This window comes from Haemorhous mexicanus, chromosome 4 (genome assembly GCF_027477595.1).
Source record: "Haemorhous mexicanus isolate bHaeMex1 chromosome 4, bHaeMex1.pri, whole genome shotgun sequence".
NCBI lineage: Eukaryota > Metazoa > Chordata > Aves > Passeriformes > Fringillidae > Haemorhous > Haemorhous mexicanus.
Window position 1 is genome coordinate 23,445,615 of NC_082344.1, and position 12,416 is coordinate 23,458,030.

Below are 12,416 nucleotides of genomic sequence, written 5' to 3' on the forward strand. Positions count from 1 at the left end.
TGCATCAAATGACACTTAGAGGGGTCCACCTGCCTGGTAGCATTTTGTGGCTTAGGGAATGGAATGAAGTGAGCTGGAGCCAGCTTGCACCATCTGATCTCCCTCTGGCCTGTCTCTGGTTTGCAGTGGTTTTAGGTGAGGTGGAATTTCAACACTCAGTAGATCTCCGCACAAAAAGACTGGAAAAAGTTGTGGTGGTGGGAAAGAGGCCCCTGCAGACCTTCTACAGCCTGAGCCCAGAGCTGAAAGAGTTTGTCTACAAAATGCACACTTTTGAGAAGAGCCTGATCTTCCAGCAGTTCTGGGAGGAAGCAGTAGAGAAGGCAGGAGAGAAGTATGAGCGTGACTCTTCAGAGGAGGAGGAGGACGTGGAGGAGATTGTTCCTGAGCTGGGCCTTAATGATATTTTGAAAAGCATGATCCGCCCTTGCTTTTACAGCTATGCAGAGCTGTATGATGAACTCAGATCAGGAAGTCTCACACTTCTTGCAGTTGATAGAATTTTCCAGGGATTCAGAAATGATCCTGAAGGTCTCAGAGCAGAGCTGGAGACCATCTGTGAGCTTTGGCCTGGAAAGGACAGAGGCTGGGTTGGCCAGCGAGTCCAGCAGATCCAGCAGTACCATGACATGAATTCAAGCTGTGAAGCTGCCAAGGTCATTGACTGTGTGAAAGAGAGTTTAGGCCTCTCTGGTGACTTCAGTATCCTGGAAAGCTTGTTGCATATAGTAAGTATCCATGACTTCAGCTTTTTACTGTCAGGGTGTTGGCTAAATTCAGACCTTCCCACAAGTCTATCGCAGTCTGTAAAGAGTCAGTCCTTATCCCACAATGCTTATTTGAGGTAAAATTCAGATGTTCCAAGTGCTTTTGTGTAGTCATTCCTTAAAGAGAGATGTTGATACTGCTTTGTTGGGGTGTGGCTTTGCAGAGGGCTTTCCTATCCCTGCTGCAGAACCAGTGATATTTCCCAATTCCAGACTCAGTGTATGTTTGCACCACTTGCTTTCCAGACAGAAAAGCTTGAACCCTACAAGACCCAGAAGCTGGATTCCATCAGCCCTGAGCTCATGCAAGCCAAGCAGCTGCTGCAGGGGATCACTTTGCCCCGCCGTAGCTGTCTGAGGGAGCTTGCCCAGCAGAAGGAGTTTGTCTGCTGGGTCAGAGAAGCACTGAAAGGTGTGTGCTGTTCACCCAGGAACTGGAGAGAGAGTACTAGAAGGGATGGCAGCTTGTGTGGGAGCAGAAGGAATACTGAATCCCTGACCCATCTACTTTATACCTTTGCAGCTTCTGGTGTTGAGAGTTACATCTCTGATGGGCTTTGGTGTAGAACATGCTACGAGGATGCTTTAAACATGCCCATGCACTGGTGCAGCACACAGGGACCACCCAGCTGGGAGTCAGGCTGGATCTGGAGGGCTTGAGCAGCTGCTGCTGCTCAGTTCAAACCTCTTGTTTCAGGGGATGGAGTTGTGTGTCTGCCAGCTGAGCTGTCCGACCTGCGCTGACACACTCGGCTGCATGCACCCCCAGGCACTGCTCCCATCCTGGCTGGGGATCTGGGGGTCTGTGGGGGTCCATGGATGGACAGAGGGCCTGGGAAAGCTGATGGGCACTTACACAGGAGCTGCTGTTCAAAGCATTCTTCCTGCATTTCCTGTAGAGGGTAGTCATGAGGGCTGGTGTCCAAGCTGCCTCACATGTTGCTCACTGCTGTGTTGCCTCGTTTCAGACATAAATGAGCTGAAGGTGTTTGTTGACCTGGCCTCTATCTCGGCGGGGGAGAACGACATGGATGTGGACCGTGTGGCCTGTTTCCATGGCGCTGTGCATGGCTACTCCTCCCTGCTCTATGAGCTCCGCCAGGACTCGGGCTTCAAGGACTTCACACGCTGCTTGGAGAAGCTGTGGCGAGCCCTGGACAGTGATAAGACCCTCCCTGAGAAACTGGTGAGTTCTGCTGGAGCAGGGCCTCTGCATCCTCCTGCCTTTCTGCCTTCCAGGTGTGGCTGGAAGTTGGGCTGCACTGGGCAAATGGCACCTGTGTGGGAACATCACCGCGGCTCTTGTTAATGGAGGAAAAGCAGCTGATGTTCCCATGGCACAAAAATTCACTGCAGCAGCTGCAGTTGGTGTAGCACAGGTTTCTCCAGGGTGCTTTCAGGCTTTCCACTGTGATATGTGGCTTGGCTCATTCAAGTTTGATGGTGTGAAAGAGGTAAGGCAGGTGCCCGGGAACTTTTATCCTTTTGCAGCAGGGGCCTGCCTCTGTAGCAAGAGGTGTCGGAACACTGTGGGCTCTGTTCAGCCTCACGTGATGTGGGTAAGGAGGAGCTGTGCAGAAAGAGCAGGCTGAAGCCAGTACTCATTCCTTTCTTCCTTCCCTATCATAAAACTCTTGTGCCAGCCCAAGCTGTTTGTCCTGGTCAGGTGTAAGCAGAGATCAGATTTCAGAGCAGTCGGGCAGTGCTGTGTCTCCTCTTCCCACAGCACGCCTCAGCTCAGCACCTGGAGTGGCTGAAGACAGTGAAGGAGAGCCATGGCTCTGTGGAGCTGTCCTCGCTGTCCCTGGCAGCTGCCATCAACAGCAGAGGGGTCTATGTGCTGAGGGCACCAGCTGATGGCCAGAAGGTGAGGCTTAGATCACTCAGCTCCCGCTGCCCCTCCTGCCTGGGGGCTGCTGCCCTGGCCTTGGGCAGAGCCGCAGCCCCAGGCACGCTGACAGCTCCTGCTCTTGGCAGGTCTCCTTGGACAGTGTCCTACACTTCACCCTCCCGCCCGCCTCAGGGGACACTGAGGTCTCCCGGAAGTACTCACTGGCAGAGCTCCGCGAGCTGCAGAACAAGCTGATGCTCATGTCTGCCAAGGGAGAGCAAGGCCTGGAGGTGGAGAGGTTCTCTGAGGTCAGATTCCAAACCTAGGGGGTAGCTGGTGTTGGGCCAGGGCTGGTTCTTCCCCTAAGATTTTTAAGGCTGTGGTTGACAGTGGAGTTGCTGGGGGTGGTGGTCACAGGCACATGGGTGTTTCTGCCTGTGGCTCCTTGCTAAGGTGGAACTAAGCTGCAGTGTACTGGTGGCCTTATCCTCTGGCTGCACTGGGGATTGTCCCGGCTGCCAGCATCACTGTAATTTTGTAGCAAGCTGGGAGTTGCTTACTGGTTTCCTGGGGATGCTGTTGTTAAAAAGTCACAGAAAGTCTCTGGTTGCTGTACAAGGCCTGACACGCTTTGGGACATGAATCGAATGTCTTTCCAGGGGTTTCGTGGCTGAAACTTGCAAATCGGCTTGTTTCTATCTCCTCTGTCTTCGCCCAGGTCTTTTCCAATGTCCAGAGACTTGCCCAGGCCTTCATAGACCTTTACTCAGCTGGGAACATGCTTTTCCGCTCCTGGCTTGCCCAGGTGTATTGTTCCCCCGACAGAGAATCCTGTGTTTCTATAAACTTCTCCCTGGGCCTCATCCCAGAACTGAAAGGGCAAGGGGATATGGTAGCGGTGCTCCCAGCCCTCTGCAAGACCATGGAGAGTTTCCTGGAGAGCTGGAAATGCTTCATGAATGCCAGGCGACGTGAGCATTTCTACCTGAACTACTACAGTGCAGAACAGCTAGTCTACCTGTGCTCGGAGCTGGGCCGGGGCAGCCCCAGCCAGGCTGCCCTCATGATGCTTTCCTTCCTCAACCCTCACTGCTGCAAGCAGGATGTTGTCACAACCCTCAGGAGCCAGGGCCCTCCCAGATCAAGGAAGGCTGTTTCTGACTTCCGAGTGCTGCTGGATGGGAAGAGGGACCTGAGCGCCCAGCTGAAGCACATCTGGGAGTGCTACATGAGCAACATGGGCTCCTTCTTCCCCAACTGCCTGGACATTGACACACTGGGCGTGTGGCTGAAGAACCTCGCCAGCAGTGGCAGGGAATATGTCACCAGAGACTTCCCTCAGGACCTGCTCTGTGTGGGCCAGCCCAACCTCATCCTCTGCCCTCACTCTGAGGTGCTCAGCTCTGCCCTGGCCATTTACATGAACAGCCCCAAGCAGCCCCTGCCCACCTTTGACGAGGTGCTACTGTGCACGCCCCAGACCAGCGCAGAGCAGGTGGGGCTGTTCCTGCGCAGGTGCCTCATTCCCTGCCAGGGTGGGGACAAGATTTACACCATGCTCTATGCAGATGAGCTGAGCTACGAGGTCAGCTGCAGGGCAGAGGAGCTCTTCCAGCACCTGAAGTGCTACAACAGCTCCTACAGGCTCATCATCCTGTGCAACTGTGAGCGGGAGAACAGCTACCTGCCCTCTGCCTTCAGCCACTACAAGGTGCACATGATTCCTCAGAGGTCACAGGAAGATATCCAGCAGTACCTGCAGCGCCACTTCCGAGTGGCTCAGCCCTCCAGCTCGGCTGCAGCCGTGTTCAGGGAGCACATGTGTGTTGGGATTGTGTCCTCCAAAAGAGCTGGCATGGGTAAGATGGCATGTGCAGAGTGGGCTCTGCTGAGAGCTCAAAACCAGGGTGGGGCTCACCTTGCCAGGTTTTGTGTCCAAGATTTTAATATCTTGGTCAAAAAGAGCAATTCAGACTGGTCAGTGCAGGGAGGTGAAAACTCAAAGTCACCTTGTCCCCTGGTTTGACTTTAGAAACAAGCACAAAATAGAATAGATTCAAGTCCAAATAAAGAGTAAAGCTTCTTTCAGGCAGCGGAAGGAAAACAAACCTTATGGATAACAAGAGCAATGTGTTGGATTGCAGGGTCCAGCTGCTCAAACCAGACTTAGACTTTGTTCAGGAATGCCTTTTAGGAAGCTTCAGATATTTTAGAGCATGGAATACTTAAACATTTTATTTCCTTTTATTGTCTGTTAATGTGATCTATCTGATATTGATGGCTTTGATTCTTGTGGTGATTTTAATAACAGGGAAATCTCTGTATGTGAAGAGGCTGCATGAGAGACTGCAAAAAGATCAGCCTGACTGCACAGAACTTCTGAAAACCATCAGACTGATTGAACCAGAATTGGATGAAGATCAAGTGCTAAAATCTCTCCTGCCTTTTCTGGAGAGAGAACACCAGACAAAGCCCATGATATTCCATTTTGATATCACCTCCTCAGTGAGTACATCCCTCCCCACAGCTGTCTTGTCCCACAAGTCCTGTGTGGACCCTTGCAGGAGCTTTCTGATAAGCTCTTGTTTCTCAGCTAGCCATTTCCCTAGCAAGTGTTCTCTCATTATTGTGTAAGTAATACAAATACCATCAAGGTGATTGAACTCTGGAACAGTTGCCCAGAGAAGCTGTAGAGTCTACACCTTGAGACATTAAAAACCTGTCTGAATGTGGCCCTGAGCAGCCTGTTCCAGCTGGGCCTGCTTTAAGCAGAGAGCCTTCCCACCCTCAACTGTTCTGTGATTCTGCAAAGTTGTGGTGGGCAAATAAAGAGGAAATGCCTTGGTATCTCTCTTTGTGATAGGTGCAGCGTGGAATTCCAGAGTTTCTCTTCAAGCTGTTGGTTTTGCAGTACCTGACAGATAATAATGGCAATATGTGGCTACGGCAGAAGTGTCATCTGTACATCATTGAGATGCTGGAGGTGTCCCCAGTGCCAAAGACAGCAGCTAGACCTGTATGTACCAGCAATGCTCCTTTTCTGGGAATTTCTCGGTCACTTTGCACATGTTTATACATAGCTGTGGTGAGTTGTAGAGACTGTAACTTTAAACACAGCCCAGGAGTTCCTTGTTTCATTGGGAATGTGCTGTATTCCATAGCAAACTGGTGTCCCTGGTATTGTACAAAGTGACATTTACACCGGACAGCAAATTAGGCCTGTCTGGTTTTCTTGGGTTGGTGATTTCTGAAGGCCTGTTAGTCCAAGCCCCACTGTAGTGTTTATAGGATTCATAAAAATGCAAAATCTAATCTTCCCTCATGTTAATTTGCATGTTTGAAAGTAGGGGAATATTTATATGCAGCTGTAAGAGCAGAATGTAGAAGTGACTGGAATAAATACCAGCAGTTTCTTGGGTTTTGTTTTCTTTGAAGTAGCCCTGGGAAGAGGCTGGAGGTGATGCCAGGCCCGTGTTCCTGGAAGGAAAATGTAGGAGGGAGTAGGATTCCTTGGTGCACTTTAAGTGGAAGAAGGGATGCATGGGGAAAAGGCTGGTTCCTGTTCCTCAGGTCTGTGGTTTTAGGCAAGGAGATTGTTAAGAACAGATTAACTAAGCTGATGAAGATTGAGGCTACAGCTCTGTGATGACCTTTTCTTTTTCTCTTGTCCAGATGTCAGTGGACCAGAAGTATCACTTCTTGGATGTGTTCCCTAAAATAACGTGCAAGTCTCCCAAAGAAGTGCTAGACATGAAGACACTTGGGAACCATTCTGGGGATGTGGAAATGGACATGGAAGAATTTTGCAGTGAGGCTTTCCAGAGACCCTTCCAGTACCTGAAGAGGTTTGACTGGGGCTGTGACCTGGACAGGTTCCGGTACAAGGCACTCTCAGTGGAAGGCAGCCCTGCAGAATGTCTGCAGCTCTTCCTCCTGCACTGTGGGGTTGTGGATCCCTCCTGGGCGGAGCTCCGTAACTTCACCTGGTTCCTCAACATTCAGCTGAGAGACTGCGAGGCTTCTGTCTTTTGCGACCCTGGCTTTGTCGGGGACACTTTGAATGGTTTCAAGAACTTTGTGGTTGGCTTCATGATTTTAATGGCGCGGGATTTTGCTACGCCCTCCCTAAGCATTTCTGACCAGAGTTCAGGAAGACAATCCTTCCACCTGGAGAACGTCGCGGAGGAAGATCTGCTTCCTTTCCGCATCAGGAAGAAGTGGGAGTCAGAGCCTCATCCCTATCTGTTTTTCAATGCAGATCGTACATCCATGACATTCATTGGTTTCCACTTCCAGCGGACCAGAAATCACATTGATGCCATTGATCCTCTGAATGGGAACGTCATCAAGAAGGACATCATGACTGCCCAGCTCTACCAGGGCTTGTTACTGCAGGGGGTTCCCTTCAATGTGCCCTTTGATCAGCTGCCCCGCAAGGAGAAGCTCGAGAGGCTTTGCATGGTGCTGGGGCTCCCCAGGGTGTTTGACCCTGACAAGACGTACGAACTCACCACAGACAACGTGCTGAAAATCTTGGCCATCGAGATGCGATTCCGCTGTAACATCCCAGTGGTCATCATGGGAGAAACAGGCTGTGGGAAAACCAGGCTGGTGAAGTTCCTGTGCCAGTTACGCAGAAGGTCTGCAGAGGTGGAAAACATGAAGCTTGTCAAGGTTCATGGAGGTACCACTGCAGAGATGATCTACACCAGGATCAAAGAAGCAGAAGCCCTGGCTAAATCCAACAAGGAGCAGCACGGGTTGGACACCATCCTCTTTTTTGACGAAGCCAACACAACAGAGGCCGTGAGCAGCATCAAGGAGGTTCTGTGTGACCGCACGGTGCAGGGGGAGCCTTTGGCCTCTGGCTCTGGCCTGCAGATCATTGCAGCCTGCAATCCCTACCGGAAGCACACGGACAGGATGATCCAACGCCTGGAGCTGGCTGGGCTGGGCTACCGGGTGAAGGCCGACGACACCCGGGAGAAGCTGGGATCCATCCCGCTGAGACAGCTCGTGTACCGGGTGCACGCACTCCCACCCAGCATGATCCCGCTGGTATGGGACTTTGGGCAGCTCAACAACCGCATGGAGAAGATGTACATCCAGCAGATTGTTCAGCGTGTGGCAGAGCAGCTGCCCATGGCCAAGGACGAGGTGAGGATGGTCACAGAGGTGCTCTTTGCCTCCCAGCAGTACATGAGGCAGACGGATGACGAGTGCAGCTTCGTCAGCCTGCGGGACGTGGAGCGCTGCATGGAGGTGTTCAAGTGGTTTTATAGGCACAGCCACATGCTGCTGAGGGAGCTGAGGAAGTACCTGGCTGAGAGGAAAGCTCCCAAGGGCGGCGGTGACAGAAACAGTGTCATCTGGTCCTTGGTGCTGGCTGTTGGGGTCTGCTACCACGCATCCCTGGAAAGGAAGGAGCCATATAGGACTGCCATAAGCCAGGTCCTCCCAAAGCCTTACAATACCCAGAAAAACATCTTGGAAGAAATCTCCCTGATGCAGGACGTATTCCTGAGTGGGGTGCCACTCCAGGATACCATAGCAAGGAACTTGGCCTTGAAGGAAAATGTCTTCATGATGGTCATCTGTATTGAGCTGAAAATCCCTCTTTTTCTTGTTGGGAAGCCCGGGAGCTCCAAATCCCTGGCAAAAACCATTGTGGCTGATGCTATGCAGGGCCAAGCAGCTCATTCTGATCTGTTCAAGCACCTGAAGCAGATCCATCTCGTGTCTTTTCAGTGTAGCCCCCTCTCCACTCCAGAGGGAATCATAGGCACTTTCAAGCACTGTGCTCGATTCCAGGAAGGGAAGAACCTGGAGGAGTATGTATCAGTGGTGGTTTTGGATGAGATTGGGCTGGCAGAAGACTCTCCCAAAATGCCCTTGAAGACTTTGCATCCACTTTTGGAGGATGGCTGCATCGATGATGTCACTGATCCTCACAAAAAGGTTGGCTTCATCGGGATTTCCAACTGGGCTTTGGACCCTGCTAAAATGAATCGAGGCATCTTTGTGTCTCGTGGGGTCCCCAGCAGAGAGGAGCTCATTGAGAGCGCAAAGGGCATTTGCTGCTCGGCACGAGGCGCTCTGCAGAAGGTCAAGCAGTATTTCCATCCCTTTGCAGATGCATATGAAAACATTTGCAAGGCCCAAGACAGGGAGTTCTTTGGCCTGCGTGACTACTACAGCCTCATAAAGATGTTTTTTGCCTTAGCTAAGAGCTCCAATAGGGACCCCACCCCTCAGGATATTGCCACAGTGGTTCTTCGTAACTTTGGCGGCAAAGATGACATCAATGCCTTGGAAATATTCACTTCAGAGTTGCCAGAAAAAGGGGAGATAGATGCTCACGATATCAGTAGGATAGAGCTGATCCGACAGAACATTTACAGCAGTGCTGAGGATGGGGACTGCAGGTACCTGCTTGTGTTGACTGAGAACTATGCGGCACTGCAGATCCTCCAGCAGACTTTTTTCACTGCCCGACAGCAGCCAGAAATCGTCTTTGGCTCCAGTTTTCCTAAGGACCAAGAATACACCCAGATATGCAGGAACATCAACCGAGTGAAGGTCTGCATGGAAACCGGCCAGATGGTTGTGCTCCTCAACTTGCAGAACCTCTACGAGAGCCTCTATGATGCCCTCAACCAGTACTACGTGTACCTGGCTGGGCAGAAGTACGTGGATTTGGGGCTGGGCACGCACCGGGTGAAGTGCCGGGTGCACCCCAAGTTCCGCCTGATCGTCATTGAGGAGAAGGAGGTGGTGTACAAGCACTTCCCCATCCCGCTGATCAACCGGCTGGAGAAGCACTACCTGGACATCGGCACTGTGCTGGACAAGGGCCAGAGGGAGGCCGTGCAGGAGCTAAAGCGGTGGGTGCAGGAGTTCACGGCGGCCAACACAGAGGGGCTCTTCATCAGCCAGCAGCAGTACAGCCCTGCAGACGTGTTTGTGGGCTACCACGCCGACACCTGCGCCTCGCTGGTGCTGCAGGGCACGCAGCGCCTGCGCCCGGCCTGTGCACCCGCTGAGCTGCTGCCCCGCGTCACTGAGCAGGCGCAGCTGGCCCTGCTCAACTGTGCCACCCCTGACGCCATCATCCGCCTCCCCATCTCCGTGGGGGGTTCCATGGCGCTCTCCCTGGCCCACACCTACTTCAGGCAGCAGCAGCACACCTCCTTTGCTGATTTCCTCAGCATCCATGTGGGTGCAGGGGCTGGGCCCCAGACCGCCTTCACCGAGGTGAGGCTGGGGTGCTGCCGGCCCTCCTGACCCCGCTCAGCTCCATGCCAGGGCTGCAGCATGGCACCGCCTGCGTGTGCCACAGTGCTGGGTGTGCAGAGCTGGGTGCTGGGACATAAGCATTGATTTGGGGGTGCAGTGCAGCTCTGCAGCAGGCCGGGGGGCAGTGCAGCTCTGCAGCAGGCCAGGCAGTGCAGTGCAGGTCTGCAGCAGGCCGGGGGGGCAGTGCAGTGCCGCTCTGCAGCAGGCCAGGGGCGGAGTGCAGCTTTGCAGCAGGCTGGGCCGCAGTGCAGCTCTGCAGCAGGCCAGGCCGGGGGGCAGTGCAGTGCAGCTCTGCCACAGGCCAGGCAGTACAGTGCAGCTTTGCAGCAGACCGGGGGACAGTGCATCTCTGCAGCAGGCTGGCAGCCCTGTGAGCACAGGTGCGTCTGTACTGCATTGCTGCCCCTCTTTCCCCAGGTCACCACCTTCTCACGGCTGCTCACCAGTGCTGACGCTGTCTACCTGGAGAGAGAAGTGCAGGGCAGGGCCCGGAGGCCCCAGATCCTGTTCCTGCAGCAGTTTGACACTGAGTACTCCTTCCTGAAGTGCATCCGGTGAGTCTGGGCCAATGTTTTCCTGCTTGGAACGGGCTGTCAGCTGTGTGGAAGGTGCGTGGGCAGAGCATTCAGAGTAGCACATATGGAAAAAGGAGGCTGTGCTGGCAGTGGGCTGGCTCTGTCCAGATATCTGCTGATGAGGGACAAACCTTGTCAGCTCCATCACATGAGATGGGATTTTATGTTTTTCTCTCTCCTTCTGCAGAAGCCAAAGCTAATGTGGAGTGGCTGGTTCTACGGTCTCTAATGTTTAATCTTTATACTTAGTGATTTTCGTTAAATCTCTTTTCACCCTTCAGGGATTTCCTGGATTCCACTTCAGGAAATAAAGTCCTCATTATTCAGACAGACTTTGAAGATGGCTCTAAGGATGCCCAGCTCATCACCTCAGCCAAGTGAGTGGGGTGTGGAATGGTTCAGTTCTCCCTGGCCACTCCTCTCTGTGTTTGGTTATTGGTGCTGTTTGGGGATCTCACTCTCAGGAATTTGCAGAACTTATTCTGTAGCAAAATGAATCTAAATGCACTGATTGTATTTCAAATAATCCATATCCCAAGTCAGAATAAGCAAAACTGGGTGAAATGAGCGGATAATCCCCTTTGTAGTGTGAATTCTTGCCCCTGGCTGCAGAAGCCCTGAAGGGCTGAGGGGCGTGGGATAATTCTGGGCACAGCTGGAGGTGGCAGCTCAGCACCACAGCTGGGAGGAAGGAGTGGGAGTCACCTGTGTCTGTTCTGGGAGAGGACACGTGTCCTCTCTGAGGAGAGACCTGTGGCCATGGGCCTTTGGTGTGCCAACAGCATTTTCTCTTTGCTTCAGGTATGCTGTTGTCAATGAAATCAACAAGGTGGACCTGGGGGAGGTCTCTGTCTTTGTTTACTTTATCATGAAGCTTTCCCGGCTGGAAGGAGGAACATCCTACATGGGATTCCATGGAGGTGGGTGTGCCCATCTGTCCCTCCTCTCTCTTCAGCTGCCTTCAGGAAATCATTTCTCTTGCTCATTCTTCCTTTAAATGCTGAAAACCTGGACTCAGTGTGTCCTGTGGGTTGTCAGAGCTGCTTCCCTGTCCCAGAGGACTGCCCAGGGGATCAGTACCTGGCAGTCCTGGCTGGAAGCACTTGCCTTGTCTGCTGACAGACAGGTCCCCTCTCCAGTCAGCTGGAGAGCCACAAGGGTAACTCTGTGGGCGTGTTGTCCTCCAGAGGCTCTGGAGCAGGTGCTGATGTGTTCAGCAAAGTTCCTCTGGGTCTGGGGACTTCTGAGAGCCTCAGAATCTTGGAACTGTCAGGCAGGGATGTGTGCAGCAGCAGGTTCTGAGGGCATTGTGCTTTCCCCTCCTACAGCAAGAGGTGAGAGTTGGTGACCCCTGAAGGTAACCCCAGGGCCTGGCAGGTAATTCTGGGGGAGCTCTTATGGAAGAACAAGCTGCAGGCTGGGAGTGATTCCTTGTTCTGTGCCTGTAGGGCTCTGGCAGTCAGTGCACATCGATGACCTCCGCAGATCCAAGGACATGATCTCTGACTTGACAGCCCTGCAGAACCTCACCATCAGCCAGGTGTTCTCTCAGGATCCAGGTGCAACCAGAGGTGAGCTGTGTGCTGGGGAAAGGGGGAGCTGTGGCCCCAGATTTGGTACTACAGGAACTGATGGCTGGCACAATATATCTGATGACTTTCCCTGCTCAGCACCTGATTTTTGTGAGGGTCGCCACCTGTCTCCCAACTTGTATTTAATTCGTTACTACAACTTTAGGTCATCAAGCAAGTTAATTTGGTATTTTTCCCTTTTCTTTTTGACAAAAATGTGGCATTTGCACTGCTCAGCAGCCTGAGTGCTGTGTCCCACCACAGGAGGTAGCAAATGCTGCATGGCAGAGACTGACAAGGATCTTTCTTTCCCCTTACTCTCCTTCCTTTCACCACACTGCCTGACAGGAGTCAGGGAGAGCTTAAGGCATTAGCC

At 52.6% G+C, this 12,416-nt stretch overlaps 1 protein-coding gene across 4 annotated transcripts in view; it reads left to right on the plus strand.

The window, feature by feature from the left end:
* Positions 1–12,416, plus strand: part of LOC132326200 (E3 ubiquitin-protein ligase RNF213-like) — a 45,100-nt gene that overhangs the window by 14,102 nt on the left and 18,582 nt on the right. For all 4 annotated transcript variants that reach the window (XM_059844108.1, XM_059844110.1, XM_059844109.1 and 1 more), the window contains 13 exons: positions 127–728; positions 1,014–1,179; positions 1,736–1,953; positions 2,494–2,634; positions 2,745–2,906; positions 3,317–4,457; positions 4,910–5,103; positions 5,462–5,614; positions 6,271–9,852; positions 10,312–10,448; positions 10,751–10,846; positions 11,271–11,389; positions 11,918–12,040. In XM_059844108.1, coding sequence (XP_059700091.1) covers positions 127–728; positions 1,014–1,179; positions 1,736–1,953; positions 2,494–2,634; positions 2,745–2,906; positions 3,317–4,457; positions 4,910–5,103; positions 5,462–5,614; positions 6,271–9,852; positions 10,312–10,448; positions 10,751–10,846; positions 11,271–11,389; positions 11,918–12,040 — 6,834 coding nt within the window. The remainder of the gene's footprint in view (positions 1–126; positions 729–1,013; positions 1,180–1,735; positions 1,954–2,493; positions 2,635–2,744; positions 2,907–3,316; positions 4,458–4,909; positions 5,104–5,461; positions 5,615–6,270; positions 9,853–10,311; positions 10,449–10,750; positions 10,847–11,270; positions 11,390–11,917; positions 12,041–12,416) is intronic.